Source organism: Cryptotermes secundus, unplaced genomic scaffold, assembly GCF_002891405.2.
Source record: "Cryptotermes secundus unplaced genomic scaffold, Csec_1.0 scaffold1226, whole genome shotgun sequence".
Lineage (NCBI taxonomy): Eukaryota > Metazoa > Arthropoda > Insecta > Blattodea > Kalotermitidae > Cryptotermes > Cryptotermes secundus.
In genome coordinates, this window is record NW_019731999.1 from 77,330 (window position 1) to 104,694 (window position 27,365).

The 27,365-nt window shown below is 44.0% G+C and overlaps 1 protein-coding gene across 3 annotated transcripts in view; it reads right to left on the bottom strand.

The window, feature by feature from the left end:
* The window catches only part of LOC111867520 (patched domain-containing protein 3), a 117,884-nt gene that overhangs the window by 74,826 nt on the left and 15,693 nt on the right, over nt 1–27,365 (bottom strand). For all 3 annotated transcript variants that reach the window (XM_033752712.1, XM_023857479.2, XM_023857481.1), the window contains exon 2: nt 12,609–12,855. In XM_033752712.1, the coding sequence (XP_033608603.1) occupies nt 12,609–12,855 (247 nt within the window). The remainder of the gene's footprint in view (nt 1–12,608; nt 12,856–27,365) is intronic.

Genomic DNA, 27,365 nt, shown 5'->3' on the forward strand with positions numbered 1-27,365 from the left:
CTGATAATGGCCGTATACAGCCGAGCCACGTAATGTATTTAAGGAGTGAATATACGTGAAATAAGTGATATGTTAATGGAACAAGATGCTAAAATGTAATATTAGGAAAGGAAACATTGGCTTCATCCGTTCTTCTGTGACAGTTAAATTGGGGTGCTTATTCAGAAGAGCTTATCCTGGATCCAGATTCCTTCGTCTCATGAGAAATTCTTTCCCAAGCCAAATCTATTTCGTCCTGCCTAGCGTAGTCTAGGTGGCGTTTGTCATATATATCAGGCTCTCGCTCAATTAACTGCAGAAAAACAAAATTAGCAGCTTCGTCAACATTTCGTGTCATCTTAAGGAACAAATGAATCACTGACGCGCGTTACAGAACAGCTGACAATAGGAACACACGCGGCAACAGAATTATGAGAAGACTGGTATGCTCCGTTGCCTGGAAGTTGAGTTTCTCAGTCTTTCCGCGGGTTGCGTTGCCGTTTCCTCAATTTGTGATGCTCCATTCAGTAACATGTGTTCAATTCAGGATGATAACAGTTCTCGGAAAGTGCGGTTGCGTCTCCTCGGTGTGCCCCTGCCCTTACTGTATACGCAGTGTCGAGTCATGCGCGCTGATCACATTACCGGCCACATCGAAGGCATGAAACAATGCAGGGCATCAACGTAACACGAAAGTTTGTGGTTTCATAGTTATTTTCACTAGTGAGACAACACCATGAGTCATTGATTTATGTAACAATAGAATAGGTATTGTTTTATTTTTAACCGGAAAAAGACTAACCTCTGTACATTGTATCAGAGGTTAGCAGGGCATGACTCGAGACATCATAAGGATTTAACACGTCTTCACTACAGACCACAAAGACGCATTTTCCACGTTCACGCGCGGTTCATTTCCTGCACCAGCAATTAACAGAATCCAAGCAAACAAGAGCTGGATTTCGTAGATAAATTTGTCCATCTTTACTTTTAAATCGAGGGTAGAAAAGACGAAGAAACTGCAGGCCCTACATTTAATTTCGAAGGATTACAGACTGGAGAATTTCATATACAGCAAGCACAACGAAAAGAGGTAAAAAGTAAAGTTGTCCTTGTGCTTAACCAATTAAGCACTACGCCATGAGGGCGTATGGTGGAGTGGATATTTAGATCCACATTTTTTAACCTCGGACCTAACTGGAGGTGAGGGGTCAGTTTCACGCTCCGGCCGCTTTACTTCCGGGGAAAGAGTCCTCTGTACCCATTGGACAGTAGGCTGGGTGGCCCCCGAACAGGTCTGGGCGATATGGAGAAAAGAAAATTCTTGCCTCTACCAGGTCTCGAACTCCGAACCCTGGGTCGTTCAGCTTGTAGGACCTTAAAAGAGGTGCCAAGAAAAATGTTTCGGGTTCTACCGAATGTCTGTCAGTTCTTTTACCAATATTTCACTCTCTCCGAAAGTTTCTTCATACGGGTATTAAAACAAATTGTTCAAGCGGTCCGCAAATCTGGGATCTGTAAGAAATACGCACGGAGTCGTAAAGGTAGTTGCGAAAAACCCGCAGCTGAAGTGGAGCATGACGCGCTTGACTGCGGAAAGACCTTCAGCGCCAACGGAAGGCTAGAAATATATTCTGAGATGTTCACGCCCATCTGGCCACATGATCTGACTGCTGCTGAGTTGCATTCTCCGCGTCTTTCCCAGTCCGCGCGAAGGTCAATAAAACGCTGGCCGTGTCATAGCTCAGGCGGTTAGTCGCTGGATTCCCACAGCGGCGGGCCGGATTCGAGTTCAGGTCAGGTAGGATTTGTGGCGGACAAAGTGGCACTGGAGCCGGTCACGGTAGCCGAGCGGTCTAAGGCATGCACTGTCTTCGCTCGCTCGGAAGCCGGGATCGTGGGTTCGAATCCCACTCAGGGCATGGATGTTTGTGTGCGTTTTTCTGTGTTTGTCTACAGGTAGAGGCCTTGCGACGAGCTTATCACTGGCCCAAGGAGTCCTACCGTATGTGTAAGATCCAGAAAAACCGAAGTGAACGGAGTTCATGGAGGTAGGCCTAGGCCCACTGGGGCTGTAGTGCCAAAGGAAAAAAAAAGTGGCATTGGGGCAGATTTTCTCCGGGTACTTCGGTTTCCCTGCAAATTCTCATTTCACCTAATGCTCCACATTCATCATCATCTATCAATCAGGGGTGGTAGGATAGGCCAGTTAGTGGCCGACGTACCAAGTGGGCTCAGTCTCACCCCACCCAAAGAAAAGTAAACTAAACTAAACTAGACTACCCAGACGTGGGACCAGAGCAGGTCGGTGTAGCGGTAACTAGACTACGAGTATTCTGATTGCAGATCTTAGCAGTTTTCTTCTTCGTGTACTACGGGCAGGACCGCCTGTGTGGTCTAGTGGTCAGAGTTCCTCGCTACAGACCCATAGGTCCCGTAGGTCCGGCCATTCAGAACAAAACTTTTGGAATGGTGACATCCGGTGCAGTGCTCTTCCACGACAATGCGTATCCGCATACAGCTTCTCGCACTCGAACACTGCTAGAGCATTTCTACTGGGAGTTGTTTGACCACTCTCCTAACAGCCCTGATCTCGCTCCGAGCGACAAACACCTGTTTATCTACCCGAAGAATCGGCTGGTATCACAGCGCTTCAACAATAATGAGGAGTTGACTGAAGGTACTAAAAGGTGGCTGAGCTCACAGGCGGCAGACTTCTTTGACACAGACATACAAAAACATATTCCCAGATATGACAAATGCCTCAAATCCGGCGGTGACTAAGTTGGGAAATAGCTTAAGTAGGTATATCTTTTTTGTATCCAATATTTTTTTCTCTTTGCTTGTTTTGTAAACAGTTCACCGGAGGTTACTTTCTGAATAGCCCCGTGTATATATATATATACCTACACGAGGGCTATATATGTATATTCCCCCCCCCCACAGTATAACCGGTCTCTACGTCGTGTATCAAACCGGGACCGCCCGAGTAAGGACGACGGATGCTGTCATTTCGACAGCAACATATGAAGCATTGGACGAAGGTTCATAAGAAAACATAGTGTAAATAATACGCCAAAATATTCTAGTGGGGTGGAAGTGTCATGAAAACAGAGCCCACTTACTTTTTTCAAAGACTGTAGGTTCACACGACTCCACACTGTAGGATTATGAATGTCGATAATGCATATTAGTGTAACGTCTTTACCCGGCTGACATTATGAAATGAAAAATTCAGTTTCACTACACAGCAAAACACTACAACAAGGTTGACGTCATTTTTCTAAATCAAGATTAAATTCCAGTTCGCTATTCTATACAACGAAATTCATATTTGAATGTGTCAGTTCAGACCCAGTGAACACATCTGTACCACTTTTTATTCCAATTAATGCTTCCGTCTCACAGGAAGTCATGCAACCCGACATTACACTGGGTAGGGCAAGCGTGTAGCCCTTTGCTGAAAATCACGAATGACATTAAATGAATATGGATTTATCAGTCTCAGTGTGTACTAAGGGAAACAGATGCAGCTCCTTTCAACAACCCGGATTCAAAACACAAAACATTCATTCATTCATCAGTAATCTGTCAGACGACAGGTCCACAGTCTATTCCAAAACAGTTCCTCCACTTAATGCGATTAGAGCTTTCTCCTTCAAATAAGAATATCCTCTTCTGTCCCCACAACAAAACATTATACGCAACTAAATAACGTTTGCTTCTCCTGCCAACTGAGGCTCGTTGTATGCATCTGTTGTACCGGTGAACATAAACGGCAGATGTGATGGCGTGAATATTTGTATTTTGCACAGAAAACTGACAAACAAGAAGATAAATTAAAAAGGAGAAAGAAATGAAAATGTACTAATATACTATTTAGGATATTAAACTGGATGGAAATTAGGCGTACTTAGAGGAAAAGTCAACATAAGAAGAGAAGTCGACACAAGTAAGAAAGAAGAAAAGTCAATATAAATAAGAAAGATGAAGGAAAGTCGACAAAAGTAAGGAAGAAGAAAAATCAACAAGTAAGAAAGAATAACAGTCAACACAAGAAGAAAGGGCGACACAAGTAAGAAAATGTGTAATTTGATTTTTAATATATAGTAAACAAGGGGTTCTCAAATACCTCGTGGGAGATTCAACATATCAACATGGCGTAATATGTAGAACTATTTTAAATATTCCTCTATGACGAGCAGATGGTGGAAGCCACTGTTCTGTGCTGAATTAATTGTCGATAAGTTTAATTCAGTTTGAGGCGGAACTGCAAACAAATGTCGATTCTTGCTACGATGGGCATTAGGCTCTCTAAGGAAGTTTCAATAGACGCCTTCTGTACTGGAATTCAAGTAGAATGCGCAGTATAAAACCTCTTAAGCCTAACAGAAACTTCACCTTCACTTGGCCTACCCCGTATTCACAAACGAGGCTCTGGCGACAGGTTTATGACAGTACAAACATTTCGTATGGTCTGGACGAACTGCACTGCCGTATTCAGAGGGGCCGAGCAGTGTGAACCTTGTAAAGTAAAAGGTAAAACTATCCCTGTTACAGGCCGTGGAGGCCCAAAGGTTGTGAGACGTCGAGGCTCCAGTATTTTCTAGACAACTAGCTCACAGATGGCGGTGAGGTTCTCAGCCTTACGCTACGGCTGCCCTTTATCCACAGTAAAAATCCTGGTACTCATTTCTATTACAGGCTGTGCCGCTCCCAGGGCCATAGTGCGACTGGAAGGATTAGGTTGATTGATAAATTGAATTGGGGAATCGAACCTGCGACTTTCCGGCTTGTAGCATAATGCCTCAACCAACTATATACATAACAGGATGCAACTAAATATGAGAAATGATCAGGGTCGGAGTCGGGTCAACTAGTTGGTGTTTGTGTGTGCGTACGTGTGTTTTAAATGTGTTGAAGCTCTGGGCTGTTTCCAGTCTAGTCAGCTAGCCTCCAACTTCCTGACGCCAAGTGTGAGATGGATATCTAGAAACAGAGAGAGAGAGAGAGAGAGATGTCTCAAACCATCCTTCAGCAATGGCTTCTTTCGCTATCTTCGTATGTTGGTCTCTACTGGCATTGTAATACCGCTGAAGTTAATTAAATATTCCCTTCAGAACATTCCTCTTAATATTCCTTCAGTTAATAAACGTAGCTCCTTCTCTGTGGCAAGGTTACATATTCTCACAAGCACAGCAGCAGCCAATGGATGACCTCCGACACATTAAATTCATTTCAACGTAATGCAACAATAAAACTGACATTCCAAGACCTTTGGAAAAGTTTCGCAACCCATTTACAGCAAAAACTGTCAGCCGTACACCCTACACTGTTCCTTGCCGGCTGTAAGCAAATATGCATTCCTCGTGCATAGTAGCTACAGTGACCCTCCTGTGTGGAGGCGCTCACTTCCATTCGCAACCAGAGGAGGACACGTTTTGACGAAATAAATTGTGGGGATGTGGGGAGGTTAGAACTGACTCATGATCGTCATCAATGTCGGGTTCTCTTATTTCTTTTTCCTTGGCACTACAGCCCCAGTGGGCCTAGGCCTACCTCCATGAACTTCTCTGTTCACTTCGGTTTTTCTAGATCTTAGACATACGGTAGGACTCCTTGGGCGGGTGATCAGCTCGTCGCAAGGCCTTTACCTGTACACAAACACAGAAAAACGCACACTAAACATCCATGCCCTGAGTGGGATTCGAACCCACGAACCCGGCTTCCGAGCGAGCGAAGATAGTGCACGCCTTAGACCGCTCGGGTACCGTGACTGGCGGGTTCTCTTATTAACTAACTAAATTAATTCCATAGATCTGAGCCCTTCTTGAGAAGCCGCAAACTGTGCAGCTACTCAAGAAATTCCCAGCATTTTATGGAATCCAAAAGTTTATTATCGTATTCACAAGAGCCCTCTATTGATCCCTACCATAAGTCAGATCAATCCAGTCCATACCACCCCATCTTATCTCTCTAAGATCAATTTTAATATTATCCAACTACTTACGTCTTGGTCTTGCCCTGACCATCTTATACTCTCTTATTATCAACATTAAAATCAAATATGTTGTTTATCTGACGATCTGTTGTCTTATTAAATATTCGTGTTTCATTAAATTAATTATATAACGTTTTTGGCCGAACGCGTGATCGGTTTGTTCTTGAGGATTTATTTTCCGAAATACTCAAGGAAGCTTAAACGTATAATATACATACAAAGATGAGGAAATAACTGCAAGCAATAGAAAGTAATTTCACGCTCTCAACAAACATAAGAAACAGTCAGTTACTGTAAACTGAACCGTTTTAATTTTCAATTTTACTAGACGAGGGCCTACTTGAAGACGGGCCCTGAGTTCCAAAATGCATCTTTTGGGACTACGCGGTGCCATAAACCAGAAGACCACTATCCATTTTTTGTGTGCTTTATTTTCGCGACCAGTTCTTCTTCCAAGAACCAATGAAAATCCCGGCGTACCACTTCCCGCGGATTCACAAGAAAGTATTGCCAATACAAGAGAAATTACGTATGAACTCCGTCTGCAGCTCCAGAACGGCAGTTTATGATCTACTATTGTGACATTTCTGCTGAAAGGGGATATATGAGGCTGGCAAATCATGTCACTCTAAGTTCCAACAATAATCTGTAGACGGCTGCTGTGTTATTGGATATCAAGAAAACCTTTGACACCACATGGCACTTTGGCCTAAATTGTCACAATTACGATTTTCGACAAGTCTCATTCATCCAATTGCTTCTTTTCTCATTGACAGATAACTTGAAGGCATGGTAGAAGACGGCAGGGGAGCCTTCCCCAGTACTGTACCGTCTATATATAAATGATTTCCCCGCAGCACCTGGAGCTCATCTTGCTCTGTTCACGGATGATTATGCGACAGAGAAATATGAATGTCGTGTTCTCTGCAAATTAAAACGTGGCCTCACTGCAGTCAACTCGTCGCGTGAGCGCTGGAACTCAAGCGGTCTATTTCTCCAGAAGGCTTAGAGTCCCTGACGACGTTCTACAACTAAACGACGATACATTCCTTTTATAAATAATGTAATGTATCTTGGTGTCACCTTCGAAAGGAGGATGACATGGAGACATCATATTGAGAGGCTTGCAGCCAAGGTCTTATAAGGACCTATTCTCTATTCAGAAGTGGGCATTTTAGTACAATTATTAAGCTCTAATCAGGTCAGCTATGACTTATGCTTGCCCCAGCTGGGAGTAGGAGGCGGACGCTCACCTCCGAAATTTCAGCGCCTGTAGAACAGAGTTCTCCGCGCTACTGGAAATCCTAACAGATGCACACCAGTCCTCGAATTCGCGTGGCATTTAGGCATAGGAAGTACGAGTATATGAGACTTAAACTTGGAGGCGGTCAGGGCTACGTACGTTCAGCTGACTAACTGCAGTTTCAGAGTAGTCACACAATTTAAGGGATAACATGCTGACAGAAAATCTCTGTATATCTTGTACAGATGTTACTTAGAATAGTGTAGCGTCAAAGTCTGCATAGAGTATCCAGTGACCTGGACGCCGTGACAGATGCATATACTCCTACTGAAACAGCGGTGCAAGAAACGTAGCGCCCTCTTCGAAGAGGAGGCCACATTTCTAAACACGTGCATATCTATGAAAGAGCAAAAAACCTGGAATGGTTCTCGAGGAGACTGAAGCTAGGGATGACACTGCTTGCGAAGACCAGCAGCAATTTAACCGACCGACTGACCGACCTACCTACAGAGTCTGGACTAGAAGGTCATAAGTTACAGTCACGATTAGATGTTCGAGGCTTCGTTAGCCAGCGGTGACAGCAACCTTTGAACATGGAAGCATATAAATCTATAGTGGTGGGAGCCGTTACCAAGCAACGCCTAGCGAAGACCCAGAAGTCGTAGTGCGTGCTGCAGGGAATTGTAAAAAGTTTAAATTAGCGATTGCGCTATACTCGTAATTACTTGCAGTTGCGTGTTGTAAGATTCAAATAAATCCAATTACTAATCCAAATCCCGTCTGTATTTTCTAACACGTTAAAATATCACTGTAGTCAAAAAACGTGATAACTTAAGACACAGTTTTCTGAAAATAAATGCAGTCATCCAGACGTACTGTGACGTATTCTTTCTTCCATCTGCGTGTATGCAACTGAACAGCGATGCTGTAAAATTTTAGTGGATGTCACGATTAACAGAATAGACTAGAATATAAATTCTATAAAATATTTACATATTGCATATACCAAACAATTTACACATTTCCAAAAAACCCAAGCATAACTATTTCAGGAGCAACATCGGAAATTATAGCAAGAATGAATGTAATAATATTGCAAAACCATCTTTTGAATATCACTTTCTCATAAAATTTTCCTCAAGTCATACTAGAACTCCCCATTTTTAGTTATGATGCACTAGATTTCCGGCCGACGCGTAGGGCTGACAACCTTGCCGCCATCTATGAGCCGATTGTCTAGAAAATGTGGGAACCTCAACATCTCACAACCCTATGGGCCTCCGCGGCCTGTTACAGGGATAACTTACATAGATTTTCATATTTATCATTTTAAGCACGTGCATGAACACCTAAGTAGTGTATATATGAGTATGCAGACATATGCAAGGCCTCCGCCCTTTCAGACTGTGTACAGCAGGTCTTACGTCTTACGCAGCTGACGTCACTCTCCCGATCGTGGTCTACTGCTGCCAAGTTTAAGATTCTTACTCCTTCCTGTCGGGTTTCGCCTCTTCCCATCTAGCGAACATTTAAATTCTCATTATTTTGTAAGACTTTTGCTGGCTGACTGCATGTTTAGTAATTTAGTCATATGCATACAGTAGTTTGAAAGCTAAATGCAAATTCTGAAACAGGGCGAGCCCTGAGAATTTGCCGTTATTGTGGATATCGTGCTTTGTAGGTACTGCAATTTAAAAGGTGCCTGCCGCACATTTTCAAGAGAGACAGGCGTAAGCAATATGGAATCAAGTCTGTCTTATGGAGGGTTAACATAACGTTATCAAGGAATCGCTCACCTCTGAACAGGTAATACACTCCGATAAATATTGTAAAGGCCTCGGCTTTAATCTCTTGCATGTGAATCCCAAATGTAATCCTCTAAATAAGAACAACGCTAAAATAATTTACGTGACGTACAAAAGTATGCTTCATCGGTTCAGTGCAAGTTGAGATTCGGCCGGTCTATGTCTGTGAGACAAGCAGATGGCCAGAGTCTTCTCTCCTTTAAGTTTACTTTTCTGCGCTCATACCAGGACTCCACTGAACTGGGGCCGCGCTGCAGCTTTCAGCAAACACAAGTTTCTTCGTGCTATTTAACACATACCTTTATAGATGTCATCAGGGAAGAGACTAGACGGAAATTGGGTGCTTGTGGGCATCGTTTATATTGTAGCGTGTATAGCCGTTGCTATACAATCTGCGAATAAACAACGGTGTTATGCAACCCGTTTTTAGACAACGGGTCGGTATACATGTTCCCCCTACAACAAATGCGTATACAATAGTTACTGTTGGAAACTGTTTTTTCTAATCGACCCGAGAGAAGCGGAGCTCTCCCCGCCACTACCAATACTTCTCCTATTCCGCGTCGGAGGACTGTCACTTCTATATACCCGGGCTGTACGTGGTATAATTATAACAGACAAACAACAAACTCCGTGACATTAGTCCGCAAGTGAACTATACCGACCGAACGACCGCCGCTTGTCGGCTAAGTTAGTGCCAACTTTAGCAGATAGAGGGTGTCGCGTGGTCAGCGCAACGAACTCCTACGGCCGTTAATTTCGGTTTTCTAGACCGGAGCCGCTACTTTCCCATTCAAGTACCTCCTCATTTATCCTCACGAGGCTGAGTGGACCCCGTTCCAGACACACTTCTTCTTTTTCTTCTTCTTCTTCTATGGCGCAACAGCCCGATGTCGGGCCTTGGCCTCCCTTATCAAGCCCCTCCATTCCTCTCTATCCTGCGCTGCTCTCTTCCAGTTCCTTACGCCCATTGACTTCTTTGCATCTTCTTCCACCGCATCAATCCATCTAGTTCTTGGTTTCCCCGCAAGTCTCCTACCACCTATTGTACTGTATAATATTTTCTTTGGGATGCGCTCCTTATCCATTCTCTGTACATGCCCAGCCCATTGCAATCTTTTAGCTTTATCGTCACTGAGATCTCTGGCTCCTTATATAATTTGTATAACTCTTTATTATATCTTATTCTCCATATCCCATTCTCTTTTATTGGTCCATAAATTCGTCTTAGGATTTTCCTCTCGAAAGAACTGATGACTGATTCCTCTTTCTTGTTTAGCGTCCAACCCTCACATCCATAATAAAGCACCGGTCTTATCACTGTTTTAAATATTTTTGTTTTAATCGCTTGGTGTATATCCTTTGATCTAAAAACTGATAGTAACGAGAAATATGCATTATACGCTAGTTTTATTCTTCTTGTTATTTCATGATTTTTCCTCTCCATCTTTGTGGAATTTCGATCCTAAATATATGAAGTCTTCAACTATTTCTATCCCGTCCACTTCCATGTTAATTTCTCCAGTTTGCCTCGGACTCCTTCTAGATTGTATCAGCATTTTAGTTTTATTTACATTCACCTCCAAACCAGGTGTTTTTGCTATGGTTTTTATTTCTTCATATATCTCCTTCATTGCTCTTAGGGATCACGATACTATGATAATATCACCCGCATACGCCATTATTTGCGTTTGTTTATATGCTATTGTGTTCCTTGTGTCTACATTACATTTCTTCACTATATATTCCAATACCAAATTAAGTAGAATTAGAAAATCTGGTAGCGCGGGGAATCTAACCCGGGACCTCTGGATCTGTAGCGAGGAACTCTGACCAATACACCACAGAGGTGGTTTATATAATGATAAATATTTTAAAAAGAAAATGTGCAGCATAAATAGATCATCTTGGAAAATATTATGCTTATTCATAAAACAGGCAAAATATGCATTTATATGCAAAATCAAACCATGCCTAAATTTTAAGAAATGCATTAATGCATACATATATCCAAATGAGCATACTTTTTGGTTGCAAGAAACAAATATTCATTTGCAATAAATGCGGTCCCTAGTCATCGCAGATGCTTCTATGACAAGCTGTCGGGTGATGACTACTGAACCTCGTGATTGATGACGAAAGTTTGTTCCGCCATTCTAACCCCGAAACAAAATGATACGACATGGAATGGCAGCATGCTACTCCTCTCGGCTACAAAGGAAAAGAATGAGATGGGAGCAGTTCCCCTGGATGCCGAGTGTGCAAACTGGTTGATTTCCTGTCCACAAAGTAAACTGTCAATGCAGTTCTCTACGTTAAGACGCTTCCAGAAATTGCGACATCCACTTTCCACTATCACCAGATGAAAAGATATATCATCCTTGGCACGATGATGCACACCCTCACAATGTACAACTGTTTCCTGAGAAACTGTAGTATTTGACTGGGAAGCGCTCCTCTATTTTGCCTACGGTCCGAACTCGGTCCCTTCCGACAACCACATGTTCTGGCCCTTAATACACCATTTGACGGGCCAGCACTACGGAAAAAACGAGGCAGTCCCGCGAATCATGCGTAAGTGGCTGCGAAACTCTCGGTCTTGTACAGCACGACACATGCAAGACTGTGCATTGCTGGCAGAAATTCCTGGATCGTTCCCAGGGTGTACTGGAACAGCGACAGAACATCTCCAGTAAGGGCACGGTCACACACAGCGATATCGGTCGTACGATTTTGTTGCCCTACGACCTCCTTTTCACACTAGAGCGACTTTATCAGCACCGAATCGCAGTTCTGATGAAGGAACAACGATAAGAACTAATACAATAACGCGAAACAGACGATGAAGTTACGTAATGTGAATCACAGAACTGGACTGCATCACCCACTGAGCCTGCGACAGTCGGACGGCTTTCGCCGTCCGTGTGGTTTGGTCCGATTGCTCTCCGACTGTCGTACGGTAGATGTCGCATGTCGTCACGTATGAAAGCTAAGACTACACTTTATATTCTACTACTTGATGCGACATGAACCATACGGACGTAGTACGACCGATGTGGTTGTGTGTGAACGTGCCCTAAGTCAAAGCAGCATCTACTTTTGTACGTGTAGAGTTTCTTCGATATAAAAAAATTGTGTTCATAAATTTCTGTACGGCAGACTATCACTGTAATTTTGACCGTCAGACTCAAGAAAGAAGGAAGACAAAGAAACAAGCATATCACGAGATGTTTAGCTCTTCCGATCTCAGAAGTTCTGTCGGGATTGCAAGCCTCCCTGTCTAGAACTGAATGATCCGCCTCCAGAATTCAAAGCGGGATAGCTAATCGCCCGAACGCCACGCTCCTCACAGCTGCAATAGTGAATTTCTGTGATGAAGTTCCTAACTGGGCTCGCGAGACGTTGTCGTACGTTCTTTCCAAATTTATCTTGGAAACTGCCGGGTATGGGGACGATCTCTGTCTCCAGACCAAGTTCGTGTTATAAAATGTATTAAGTTAGTAAGTACATGATACATTTAGTAATAAGCGATCCATGTTTCGTAAGAAATTTACTTTCTCCTTGCTGCTATTACTCCTACCTTTCGCAGAACTTGGGGTTCAAGCACATTGGGAGCCGTGATGAGTATCGACTGGACGCGTTGACCTTCTCGGAACTGATTCACTAACCAGTTCGTATCATGAATGAAGTCCGAATTCCGAGGAATCCACAATTTCATAGGATCTTTCTCCTGATGGAACCGAAGAATACCGAGGCTGCTAAGTGCCACCAAGCTCAAACATCCGAGTATGGTGCGCCATGGGTGACAGCCAATGGCGAAGCCAAACCTGCAACATTAATGAGGCAATGCGAGTCAGCTCCTACGTATTTACTTTATAGTTAATGAATGAAGGATAGAACAGCCTACGTTTCCACACGCACCAGTGATACACAATCCAGAGCCCGCCAATGTTCTCTATGAGACTAAAACAAATGGTTGCAGACATAAAGGCGGTTAAACAAACATCTTCAGCGTTACTCCACGCAGATATTGACACCGTATATATTGTCAGATGTATTATTGACTATAGACGGGGTTCCGATTGGTGAATAGATTTATTAACACCTTATACAATAAATTAGTACTTACAAGAAATACAGCGCTATAGCTGATTTACAGAATTTACAGTTTGCCAGTTCACACGCCCTAGGGTTCTCAGTCTTCATTAGTCGTACCCTGGCAACGAAATTAAAACAGTTTCACTGTGGTTAAATCTTATAATCACACATTAAGTTTTCACAGGCTGACTTCTAATTCTTCTTCAACTATTGACTTCCCGTTGTTATCTCCTGCGACAACTTACTGAACTCTGCTTCCCGCTCTATGGCTGACTTCTTGTACTCTTCCGTACACCTACAGCTGCTAGCCTCTTCTGTTGTCAAAATTCGTGCCTATTGGCCCGCTCCCCCGCGCTGAGCATGGCACGGACCACAGAGAAAACAATTCTTTTGTTGTCCTTTATAACTCCACACGGACCACAGCAGAAAACACAGCCTATTTCGTGACGTCACCGAGTATGGGAAAATGTGTTTAGCGCACGTTGCCTAGCAACGGTCCGTGTGCGGACCACAGAAAACACTGCTCTTCTATTGTCGAGAATGCGTGTTCATTGGCCCCTTACCTAGCAGTGGGTCGATACGTCATACTATGTATATAAATTCAAATTAATTGTTTCCACCTGAAGAGTCTTCGGCTCCTATCACAGCTCTGCGGCATTACTTGTTATGTTCTCCTAGCGCACATATTTACTCTACAACTGCTACTTCTGGACCAAAGCAGGCAAATATTAAATTGTTCTATTGAAATTTGGAATTATTGAGGAGATGGAATTACACAGATAAGATTGCGAATTAGCATACAATGTGTCCGGCCGCAACTGCCAAAAAATAACATATTATATAAATTACGCCACAAAGTCTACAGGAGAAATAGATACATTTTCAAACAATGCAGTTTGCAAAGTTAGTTCATTCGTAGGGTGGTCTGCGAGACGAAAGTAACGGGTTCTAGTAAGGATGATAGGATTTATTAGCACCTTGCTTACAAGTTCTCTTAATCACACTCAAATTCAGTATTATCGATGACTGCACACTTTCCAGTCACCGTTGCACACGCACTAGGATTCTCAGTCTCCACTAGTCGTCTCCAGGCAACGAATCCCAACACTGAAACTAGAACTTCAAATCACTATGAAATCTTCTTGCTATTTCGTCTTCAATCAGTCTGGAACCTCGAACTAAAAATTCTTCTGGACTCACTCCTCCAGCTTACGACTGACTTGTAACTGCCCTTGAACTAATTCTGTCACTCCCTCGGTCAAAGTCAAAGTCACATGGCGACTGATGTTCAGTCAGTCAGTAAGTCTTTGTGTCGAGCCTCTTTGGGGCTAATGACCAGATATTTATTACTCTTTGACAGTTACGGTCTTGATTTTGTGGGGCGCCCTATCTGACGAGAGGACGGGTTTGTCCTTTGTATATGCTGCTTGCCCTTGTCAGCGCAGTCTTTCTCGGATCCGAGGCCCTTGGGACTCGTGAACATTCCATTTTTGTCGCCTCCTACGATTCGCAGGATCACGGTGGATGTAGCCGACCCCGCCTCCACACGGGTTACTCCCTCGGTTATTCTGGAAATCTCGTTATATAGATGCGGCACGGACCACACAGGAAACACAGTTCTATTGTAAGAACCGTTTCGTAACCTAGCGACTGGTCACAGGAAACACCGTTCTTACTGTTGTTCGGCGCGGACGACATAGAAACCACAGCCTCGTCTACTGTTGCGCATTGGACCGTGTTTTGCCTCGCAACGTGTTGATCAAATCTCTTACTAAATGGAGGATAGGGGGGGGATGCTCCTGTTGTCTATGCAACGATCAGGAAACTCCCTCTCCAGAAAGAGACAAGCAGGACGGGAGGAGATGGCGAATCATCTAACTGGAAAACTGTTGCTACAGGAATGTGACACAAGGCAGTGCCCTCCATTACAGCGAGGAACGTTTCACCAGTCACCCTAAGTTCTTCAAAAGACAAAGGACCAATAATACTCGTACTGTTTTGAACACGACGCGTCACACATTGACCATGTTCGCTCGATAACTGTCCCAAACAGGCAAACTGTGTCTGCTGGCTGCTTCAGGAACACGACACGTTGCTTCAACAATAAACACAGCCTGTTACGAGGGTTCTCGCCGTCTTCAATGGGTGAGCTCCGATATGTGAGTGTTCTGTTCTGGAAAACCGAAACCTGTAATCAAGTAATATTTGTTTCTTATGCAAAACACAACAGTTGAGCGAAGGCAAGGAGTTCAACGTTGTGAGGATGGGGCATCCTGCGTGTCTGGAGCAAGACAGTTCCTGCATGTTCAGATGCTGGTACCAACGGATCACAGATCTGCGAAATCAGCACTGTTTAGGTCGCATATGGAAGAACGATTTGAACAATGCAAACTACAGTTACCCTCCAGTTTCTGCCGCATGGGGTACATATTCTCTTCAGGTGAACCAAAATGGGACGGGATGGAGGCGCTCCACACGCTCATGTAAGATCAGCGTATTCAGAAGGGAACTGGAGGGTTATTACACTGCAGGCTAATGTATGTTTTCATTTCTCATGTGCAATATTTTATATAACTTACTTTTAGAATTACATATCCATTGTAGTATTCACGAGTATACATAGGTTTGTCAATTTACAATTGATGATTTGTGTATAATTACATTTAACGAAACAGTTCTCTTTCACAGACTACCAACGTTCATAGTGCTATATTTGGCACCACTGTACGTTTGTTTCCCTTCTTCTCCTCCCTTCCTTCAGTTCCTTTCAAGCCGCAGTACATGTGACTGGCACAGGCTCCAGCCGATAATTATAGATAGAGACTTACTCATTCACTGACTTTTAAATTGCTGCTAGCCCTCGCCAGCACAGTGATTCCTGGTTTCGAGTCCCACGGGACATATATTAGCGTTCAGACTCCAGCTAAGTGCAGGAGAATGGTCAGTGCCACATTTGATCTCTATGGCATGGGACCCATGCTTCTTCGAAGAGCAAAGCATCTGCCTTGACAGGAACCTTACCTGTAACGTTTATGAAAGGAGATTATCCGGATAATCGATGACGGGAATAGAGACTGACGCGGAGTTGAGTTCAGCAGTGACAGATCGTTCATAAATAACCTACATCCAGATGTGCAAATCAGTGCTACTTGTGGGTAATTTGGCGCCATGAAATACCTGCTACTATCTCTGAATCAAGTATAGATACAGTACATATGCTGAAGTGCCAAAAGTCATGGGATAGGTACCTAGTACCTATAGGGATAGGTACCCTCTAGCCCGGCGAAGTGCAGCAACTCGACGTGGCATCGATTCCACTAGTGGACGGAAGACCTCTGGAGAGATGTTGAGCTATGCCGTCTGGATAGCCGCCCACAGCTTCCTGGTATTTGTAAGTGCAGGATTTTGGGTGCGAATGGACCTCTCCATCACGTCCCATAAATGCTCGATTTTGTTCATTTCGGGCCAACATGGTGGCCACACCATTCGTCGGAACTCTCCAGAATGCTCCTCAAACCAATTCTGGACAACTCCGGCCCGATGACACGGTGTATTGTCCTGCTGGAATATCCCATCGTTGTGGGGGTACATGAAGTCCATGAAGGGCTGCAAATGGTCACCAAGTAGTGTAACGTAGTGGTCACCGGTCAATGACGTGTTTAGGTGGACGAGCGGTTCCAACTCATGCCACACTAGTATGGAACCACCACCAGCCTGCACGGTGCCTTGTTGACAAGTGGGGTCCATGGCCTCATGGGGTCTGGGCCACACCCGAACCCTACCATCCACCCGAAACAACTGGTACCGTGACTCATCGGACCACGGCACATGTTACCAATCCTCAAGGGTCCAATTAGCGACGTCATAAGCCCAGGTGTGGCGCTGTGTCCGCTGTCGTAGTGTTAACAGAGGCACTCTGGTCGGTCTTCTGCTCCCATATCCCATGCAAGCTAAAGAACGCTGCACTGACCTGCTGGATATGCGTCTGGTACCTCCTGCATTGAACGTGGATGTGATTTCAGCCAGTGTCGCTTGTCTGTTACCACGGACAATTCTAGCTAGACGCCGCTGGTCACGATCATTAAGCACCCGTGGTCGGCCACTGCGCTGTTCACGGTGGGTGGAAATGCCTTCCACAAGGTTTTCCCGGTACACACGTGACACCGTGGATCGAGGAATGTTGAATGACCGCACAACTTCGGAAATGGACTGTCCCATCAGCCTGGCACCCACTATCATGTCCCGTTCAACCTCCGATAATTCACGTCGGCTTGCCATGAGCTCACTGGCCGGTGTTCAACCTGACTCACGAGAGAACACCGCACAACTGATACTGCTCTGGGCATTCCCAAGCCGTCAAGGGACGGTGGCGGCACTTAAAAATAAATTTACATACTGCTATCCCATAGCTTTTGGCACTTGAGTGTATAATGCTGATGAAAGTCGTGGAAGCAATACGCCAATTGTTAGGAGTTTAACATTCAGAACCTCTTCCTCCTCTTTCCCCAAACCTCTTGTTTTTTATTCATATCACATAGAATTTAGAAACTCCGTGCTTTGTAGAGGGGCCTGCAAAGTGGAGCAAGAATCAAATTTCCTGTTTCCACTCCCATTATTTTTACTGCCGGCAAAGACTATTATTAGTCCCCAGCATATTCATGAAGTCAACAAACATGGGCGATCCCAATTCATAAATTATTTTAAGGCATTGAACACTTATCATAAGTCTACCGAAGGTCGTTTCATATTTTGGGGACTATTTCTATCCGCAACAAAAGGCCGTAAAACTATTTACAGGACTTAAATATCACCCTATAAGGTGAAGTGCAATTCATAAAGCAGTGTTCGAAATTTATCCTGGAGAAAATTAAGGTTAACACTGTACGTGAACGTAAACCATGCTAAAAGCCGGAAGGTCCCGAGTTCGATTCCCTATGAGGTTATTTAATTTTCCAATTGACCTAACCCTTCTAGCCGCACTATGCTCTTGGAGTCCACTCATCCTCTAACAGAAATGAGTACCAGGAATCTTAAGTGGGGGTAAAAGGCGGCCGGAGCTTAAGGCTGATAACCTCACCGCCATCTGTGAGCCGAATGTGACCTTTCATATGGGCCTCTAGGGTCTGTTATAGGGATAGCTTTACCTTTTATGAATGATATATACAAAATATACGAGTACAAGGCCTTGTCAGACCAGATCTACACAGTAGAGTACAAACAAAACACAAACTCCGTGGCTCGAGTCCGCAGGCGAACTATACCGACCAAGAGACCGCCGCATATTGGTGAAGTTAGTGCCAACTTTAGCGGATAGAGGGTGTCGCGTGGTCAACGCAACGAATCCCCAGGGCCGTTAATTTCGGGTTTCTAGACCGGAGCCGCTATTTCCTTGAAAAAGCTACTCAATTATCCTCACGAGGCTGAGTGGACCCCGTTTCAGCTCACTACTTCTCAGAAAATCTGGTAACGCCGGGAATCGAACCCGGGACCTCTGGATCTGTAGGCAGGAACTCTGACCACTAGACCACAGAGGCGGCAGAGTACACCTTCCTTAGTCAGCTCACGCTATAACGGCAGCTTAGTCACTTGAACGGTCGAAAGCTTGGCCGCCAAGTTTAAGTCTCTTTTGTATGCACGGCTGCTCCTTGTCCTTCCTTGTCCTGTGATCCAAACGTTTGCATTTCCGTGATTTTGAATTGCTTTTATTTGCTGGCTATGTAATTCTGTTACGCAACCAAAAATATACGGTACTTTGAAACCCATACACAAATCACGAACCGGTGTGCGCCTTGGAAATCTGCCAGTGGTGCGGAGAATATTGTTTTTCAGGCGATGAGACTTCAAAAGACGTGTGTCTGGCGCAAATTCAGAGACGGGACAGACACAAATCATTATCGACTTTAGCAGTGCTTTGTGGAGGGTTAATTTAATGTTAGCGCTTAATGGCTCACTTATGATTAGGGAATAAATAGCAACAATTGTTCTGAACGCCTTGGCTTCTATCATTTCTATGTAAACTCTCCATATAATACTTTCATCAAGGATTGTGTCTTTTAATTGATTTACAAACGGAATGTTCCATCCGCTCAGTGTGTGAGGAGCCACAAGCGGTCTAAGTCTCAGATAAAAATAGATGGCTTGAGTCTCACGCGAGCCGCTGCTATGACCATGGCTGTATTACGGTCGGCTCCATCAGTCAACCCATGTTGTCTTGATATCGAGCCTTACTTGGGCTCTTTACGAGACTGACGTAAACTGAGACACCTGCGTTCTTAGTAACTCCTTTCTGAAGAGGAGTCCAGTGTGTAATGGGTACAAAGAGTGCTGCATGTTGCCTCTGTTTTCTCGTGAGGAGACAGCAGGCAGCGTTCACGCTGATAGTGAAGCTATCATCGCCTGTCTCTGTGGTCTCTGGACCAGCCATGATTTGTTGCATTAGTGCAACAGTGTGTCCATCAGAGCTGCATTTGTTGGGAACTGGTTCCGTTGTTGGGTTTAGCGTCATCCGCCACTGTTACTATGACGTAGCCAGTTTTGACGCAATGGTACAACCACTGAGAACCAGATGTCGGAAATACTGCTAATCCTCTGTAGCAGGTGGGGCGCTGCGCCTCGTAATTACAGCACTTCAGTTTGCTGGCTCCGGGCGCTCTCAGTGGCGGTGGCCAACCCCATGTCACATACATCTCGGGGGCTGCTTTCAGTGGACCCCGATGTTGCCAAACACCGGAAGTTGTAGCGCTGCGTCACACCAGAGCCCTGAACACTTCAAATTTTAGAACGCTATTGGAGAGGGGGGTGAGAGTGAATGTGACCTATCGCAGAGTGCCAGAGCCCATAGGAACAGCGGGTGGAAAACTGGTTTTTGCGCCCTCAGGTGCGGGGCGAACGACTGTCATTTCTTTGACGCTCATGACATAAGATTCCAACTTCTAGAGGGTGAGAATATCTTTCGTTGATCTGGACATTAGATGACGTTGAATTACCATCCGGTTTGGGCGTAAGACGAAATGACGCAAGTTATGTTAGGTGCGACAGGTTAGTATGGTCTCGGCCATGACGTGGGTAGCAATTCGAACTCCAGCTTTCGTGGTCTGAAATGAAAACGGGTCACAGAGATGGGGATTTTATTTCATTTTTGGAGGAAGGAAAAGAAATCCGGATGACTGACTACGGTCTGTGGGATTTTTCCCGTATATCAGGTGCTGCCGTATCAAGCTTTGCTGTTGTACCGCCAAAGACAGTTGGTTTGAGGGACGCGAAGCTGGGGTCGGCTGGATCTGCGAAGGGGCTTCGGCGAAAGAAGGTTTCTCGCTTCTTCTGCTGGTTCCAGGTTAACGTTCAGCATTTTCTTCTTCTGATGAGTTGACTCTCTTCGTACGAATAGCAGGAGCAGAGGCAAGAGTCTTCCTTGGTCGTTTCTCTGTTGGAATAGACTGCGAAGGTTTAGGTCATCCAGTCTTCCATGCCGAAATGCATAAGAACCTGAGCGCTGGTGTAATACTCGAAAAGAATTTCGAAGAACTCCTTTACGTCCAGAGAATTAGAGGAGACTCTCCTAGTCTCCTCGGATTCCTCCGTGTTGCGAAGCCAGTCAGCGCTTTCCTGACTGCATTCTTAAGACCCGCAACAAATTTTCATAACATCCGCAAGAACCGTGGGAACCTACTCAACCGTCAGCTTTGCGCCTTGCAACTTTCAAATGAAGGCGTCACATCGCTTGCCTCAGTTTTTTTCGGACTAGCTGTCACAGTCGCCCAGCTGCCCTGATATGTTCCTTGACCACTGCATCGACCTATCGATCGGGTAGATATCGAGGCCATGTATAGGCAACAGAGGAACTATGTGAGCGCCGATGAGATCGTGACAATTGTGGAAGCTGATTTTGGCTGAATCTGGTGCCCCGTTCATAGAAACGTCAGTCAGTCATAAAGTTTTAATATGTATAGCTCTCTTGTTATTCCTTAATTTTGATTTGAATATAAGACATATGAACGTACACACCTCTTACGTCGCAGTTTGAAATAATAATTTAATTTGAATTAGAGTAACATTTTATTCACTAATGAAACACATACTGTAACATTACGGTTATCATAAGGAGGCCAAGAGATAATACAGAAGTGAATAAACCTGCTGTCTGGGCTCGAAATTCGATTCTTTTATGACCTGTTTCGTCTTCTCTTTGCAGAAACCAACATTCGTCATGGCTGGATCCCACATTCCTTGATAACGTGTTCCGTAGTACTTGCACCCTGGTTCAATCTCTCAAGGCACCCAAGTTGTAAGAGGCCCAGATGTGAATACAGAAATTGAATCTTGAGGAACATCCCGTATCCTAAATTGCCGCACTTCTCCTACAGTTTGATTCCAGTTCTTACCTCTTGTATTATCTTCAAACCCTTGAATTGAGGATTCAAAGGACTGACATGCAGCTAACTGAACATAGTTTAGTTTGTGTTCGAAACAGCTGCCTTGCAAAAGTTTTCTAATTTGCGAGCTAACACAGTCCTTGCATTCTGCACGAAAACTAATGTTTTGCATACTTAAGATCTAAAGCATTAATAAAATTTTACACTACGCCCATCTTTACCGAGAAAGAAGTACTGAGAATCCACTGTTATCCACGCTATACGCAGAGGAAACAGCAATACCGCTACCTCGCAATCCAAACAAAACAGCTATGGACTCCTTATCACCACGCCTGCCTACCATGCCCCTCTGACTGCAATCAGAACGTGAGATATGTTCTTTGCATGGATTATAGGTATTGAAGGCCACCTCTCCTGTTATATAACAAAACTGTCTTTAAATTTGACTCAGGAAAATCAATAAACATGCACCGCTGGCACTGACTTCATTGGCGAAGGAACGTCTAGATATTCTGTATTATTTTTACTACTCTTTGAACCCAGCATTCTTATGTAGCTGGTTGGGTCACGCCATAGCAAGGGAAAGGAAAGCTGCCTGCTTTTCTTCTTTCTTTTCATCCATTAGACCAAGCAGGCACAGTGTACGCAGCAAACGAGCGTCTTGAGCTAGCAAATGGCAGGCGAGATAAAGATGGCGGACTGGCTTTACAGTCTTTAGGCGAATTCTTACAGCAACGACGGTATTAACAGGAGTAATGTCAGAAGACCACTCTATTCAGAGAAAGTCGAATGCAGCAGAACACACAACCAGCCTCAAATGTGAAAAGGTTATGATTCACTTCTAGCATGTACATGATGGCTACGATATACAGCTTTCAACTTTCGGCTCTGCCAATATTCACTACGTACGGAAATATTCACCATGGTTTTCTTCAAAACTGCGACGTGATGCGCAGAGATTCTATCCGATTTGGGAGCATCACATCCAAATGAATTTGGAAAGTTACTTACCTTTTACAGTACATGAAGCTCACTGACTCAGTTTACTAATTGGGGTGATAAAATTAAGGAGACAGTACTGCAACGTTGAACAATACTACCACATCGGGGACCCCTTCACACACATAAAAAGAAACATAAACCACTTGAACTCTAAATAAATATAAAACAAATTACCTGGGAGTGACACTAAGGTAAAACGTGTGTAAAACCATTTACACGACGATATAAATATAATCAATGACAGAGGTTTGAAGAAGATCGTCCCGTGATTCATCCGACTACAGCCACGATCATAACGACAATAAAAAATTATTTTTAGTTCTGAGTTCAATTTTAAGACTATTTAGAATTAACCCAGAAGTAACACATTATTTAACATTTTTAAAAAACTTTTAAAATTAAATTTTATTTCAAGGATATACAACATTAACATAATTATTAATATTAAATACAAAATTATAATGTATATTAATCTTAAACAGTCTTAAAAACTCCGTGGATTTAGTCCGCAAGCAAACTATAACAACCGAGCGACCACCGCTTGTCGGCGAAGTTAGTGGAAACTTTAACGGATAGAAGGTGTCGCGTGGTGAGCGTAACGAACCCCCACGGTCATTTCGGTTTTCTAGACCGGATCCGCTACTTTTCCACTGAAATAGGTCCTCAATTATCTTCATGAGGCTGAGTGGACGCCGTTCCAGACCCACTATTTCTCGGAATATCTGGTAGCGCCGGCAATCGAACCCGGGGCCTCTGGATCTGTAGCCAGGAACTCTGACCACTGGACCACATAGGCGGTCATATCTTGAAATTAGGTAAAAACCATTCATTACCAGAGTTTTCGTGTGCATTGTTAGATTACATTTAACGAAGTTGCATTCACTAGCAAAAACAGCCACACCGTAAAATATGGATCCGTATTAAAGTAATTCAATTCACGAACCTAGTCTGATATTCTTGTGAATCGCCTGAAGATGACCTAGTAAAGGTCGAAGCATGCAGCTCAAAGCCTGTGCATAATAAATAAATACTGATATGTTAGTATCTCTTCTGTCTTCATTCCGTGGATACCGTTGTTGTGTAGATAGCCCCATTTGCGCTATTGTACACATGCAACAGGATAACATATCATGAAGAAGATTAAGTAGGCAGGACATATATGAGTAGCATCCAAAGAGATACAAGAAATGTATATACCATTCTTTGTCGAGAACACCCTCCCCCTTTCCCTCGGGCAAGATATAGTTTGAAAGACGGAAAGAACATTATTACAATTTATTTTATAGGGTATGGGGATATGGACTGGCTCTTTCCAGCCCAGGACAGGGCCTTCTGAACATGGAAATGGACCGTAGATTTATCTAACAGGCAGCTAATTTCTTGACAAGCTGAGCGACAGTTAATATCTGGAGGAAATTAGCTGGCATACGAAATGCAGTTTCTAGGAATAATATGATGTGCCGAAGAGCAGCAATAATGAACTGTTGCATTAAGCCGTCGCCAAACAACGGCGGACATTTTGCACTTGCGCAGATGAGGTTTTAGGTCAAATTTACGTGCACTGGACTTGATGGTGCCGCACAGCACTCGCGCTTCTCGCAGGTAAGCCTCGCGGGAAAATATGCATAGGCATAAGCTTTGTGTGTTAAATGAGAGGAAACAGAAGGGCATTTGCAGGCCAGTGCCTTCAGGCGACTTAATATTTTAAACATGAGTGCCTCTCATAGCTCACGTCAATTACAGCTCTCGCAATATAGGAATCAACCATTCTGCATGTAAAAGCTACCAGAAATATGATTTTCAGGCTACTCGAAAGGCCTATGACGCATGTGGGTCATGCGGTTACCATCTGAATGCGTACTAGGGAGGATGACGTAAAGTAATTATGACGTAGATTCTAGACAATCGGCTCAAAGATGGTGGTAAGGTTGTCAGCTTTACGCTCTAAACTATCCCTGTAACAGGTCATGAAGGCCCATAGGGTTGTGAGACGTTGAGGGTCCTACATTATCTAGACAATCGGCTCAAAGATGGTGGTAAGGTTGTCAGCTTTACGCTCTAAACTATCCCTGTAACAGGTCATGAAGGCCCATAGGGTTGTGAGACGTTGAGGGTCCTACATTATCTAGACAATCGGCTCAAAGATGGTGGTAAGGTTGTCAGCTTTACGCTCTAAACTATCCCTGTAACAGGTCATGAAGGCCCATAGGGTTGTGAGACGTTGAGGGTCCTACATTATCTAGACAATCGGCTCAAAGATGGTGGTAAGGTTGTCAGCTTTACGCTCTAAACTATCCCTGTAACAGGTCATGAAGGCCCATAGGGTTGTGAGACGTTGAGGGTCCTACATTATCTAGACAATCGGCTCAAAGATGGTGGTAAGGTTGTCAGCTTTACGCTCTAAACTATCCCTGTAACAGGTCATGAAGGCCCATAGGGTTGTGAGACGTTGAGGGTCCTACATTATCTAGACAATCGGCTCAAAGATGGTGGTAAGGTTGTCAGCTTTACGCTCTAAACTATCCCTGTAACAGGTCATGAAGGCCCATAGGGTTGTGAGACGTTGAGGGTCCCACATTATCTAGATAATCGGCTCAAAGATGGCGGTAATGTTGTCAGCCTTACGCTCCAAGCTATCCCTGTAACAGGCCATGAAGACCCATTGGGTTGTGAGACGTTGAGGGTCCCACATTATCTAGACAATCGGCTCAAAGATGGCGGTAAGGTTGTCAGCCTTACGCGCAGGCCGCGCTTTACTACCCAGGAAAATTATTTAATTAATTCCTGGTACTGATTTATGTTAGAGGTTGAGTCGACCCCAGGGCCATAGTGCTACTAAAAGGCGCGAAAATTCGAGGCTGTCATTCACGACTCACTATCACAAGCCCTTTCCATATATAGAATTCCACCCTTTGCTGTAAATGTCAACAAATCTTCTTTACAAATTTCGTAATTCACCATTCATTCGGTAAATCAAAATTCCACTTGTCTCAAGCTACTACTTCCTATCACTTTTACATCTTCATATTCACACAACCCCCCAACAGAACGGAGAGCCGGCGGAGCCTGGGAACCTTCTAAGATGATGATGCTCCCCTCCACCAACAGAATGATTTCAGCTACTGCCACGGTTTCCCCTTTTCGCCCAGGATTCTTCCTTACCACGAGAGCCGTGATAGCGTAGTCCGTATAGCGACTGTCTACGAGCTGGATGATTGAGGGGGCGGAGTTCTTGTCCCGGTAGGGTTTAGAATTTTCACTTCTCCAATCGTCCAGACCGGTTCTGGTGTTCATCCAACCCCCTGTACAATGGGTACCGGGGGCTCTTTCCCGGGGGTAAAGCCGCCGGGGTGTGAAGCGGACCACTCACCTCCAACTAGTGCCAAGGTCAAGAAAATATGGATCTATACATCCACTCCCCCATACATCTTAATGGCGCAGTGCTTAATTACTTGAGCACAGGGCCAACTTTACCACTTTTTTATTCTTCCTTATCCTCTCTCTTGGCAAGCTAAACGTCCCCTCAGCGGAAAGCGCTGGGACAGCTGAGAGCCGTGACATTTGTGATATCAGTCCCCGAAGATGGAGACAGGGACAGTCTCCGAAACTTGTTGACGGGACGCGTGAGAAGATTCCACTGCATACAGCTGCCAAGAAAGCCTCTAACCTTCATAATCGAACCGACAGTTCAGTCACATTCCCGAGTTACTTCGCAAATCCAAAGTGGCGTACAAAGCAAGCTATGTGCCCAAACTCTCACTAGAAAGTAGTGAGGGAAACTAACAGGCCATAAAAAAATACTCATCATCCTGGCTTGCTATGAAATGGGCTTCCTTACCCTGGTTAGGACCATATTCTGTTAGCTAACACTTAACTTCATTACAGGGATGAGGAACCATTTAAATTCAGTGGAATGTTAAGAGTATAGAAAAGTCCATATAGGTAAACATTTGTCTGATAATTTCCCTATCCATAATGGTCTAAAACAAGGAGGATGCTTTATCGCCACACCTTTTCAACTTTACTTTAGAGCAGGCATGTCCAACTTCAAACAGGTTGTGATCGACTTTGTAGNCTTACCCTGGTTAGGACCATATCCTGTTAGCTAACACTTAACTTCATTACAGGGATGAGGAACCATTTTAATTCAGTGGAATATTAAGAGTATAGAAAAGTCTGTATAGGTAAACATTTATCTGATACTTTCCCTATCCAAAATGGTCTAAAACAAGGAGGATGCTTTATCGCCACACCTTTTCAACTTTACTTTAGACCAGGCATGTCCAACTTCAAACAGGCTGTGATTGACTTTGTAGTGTCAAAACTGCCAGTGATCTACCACCCCCTCCTATCGTCGTACCTCGCTTTTAGGAAAAATATTGGTAAAAATAACACGACACATGATGTTTGTTGTAAAAGCAACATACATTGAAAGTACACACTTAGCTTGTTCGTTAAGAACAGAAAAATAGGAATGATTAATACGCATTTTCCCTTTAAAATCTGAACATAATCATATTATATTACAAGTGAATTTACTTGCTTAATTTCCTTATAGGCCTATGAGATCGACCAAATATCGTCCCGCGATTGACGCGTTGGACATGCTTTAGAGCATGCCATTAGCAAGATCCAGGAAAACCAGGTGGGACTGAAATTAAATGGAACACATCTGCTGTTTGGTTTATGCTGATTATGTTAATCTACTGGGAGATAATGTGTAGATACCATAAAGAAAAACACACAGACATTAATTTGTTGGTCTAGAAGTAAACACAGAGAAAACTAAGTATGTGCTGCTATCTTGTCACCAAAATGCAGGGAAAAATCATGACATGAAGATAGGAAACAGATGTTTTGAAAAT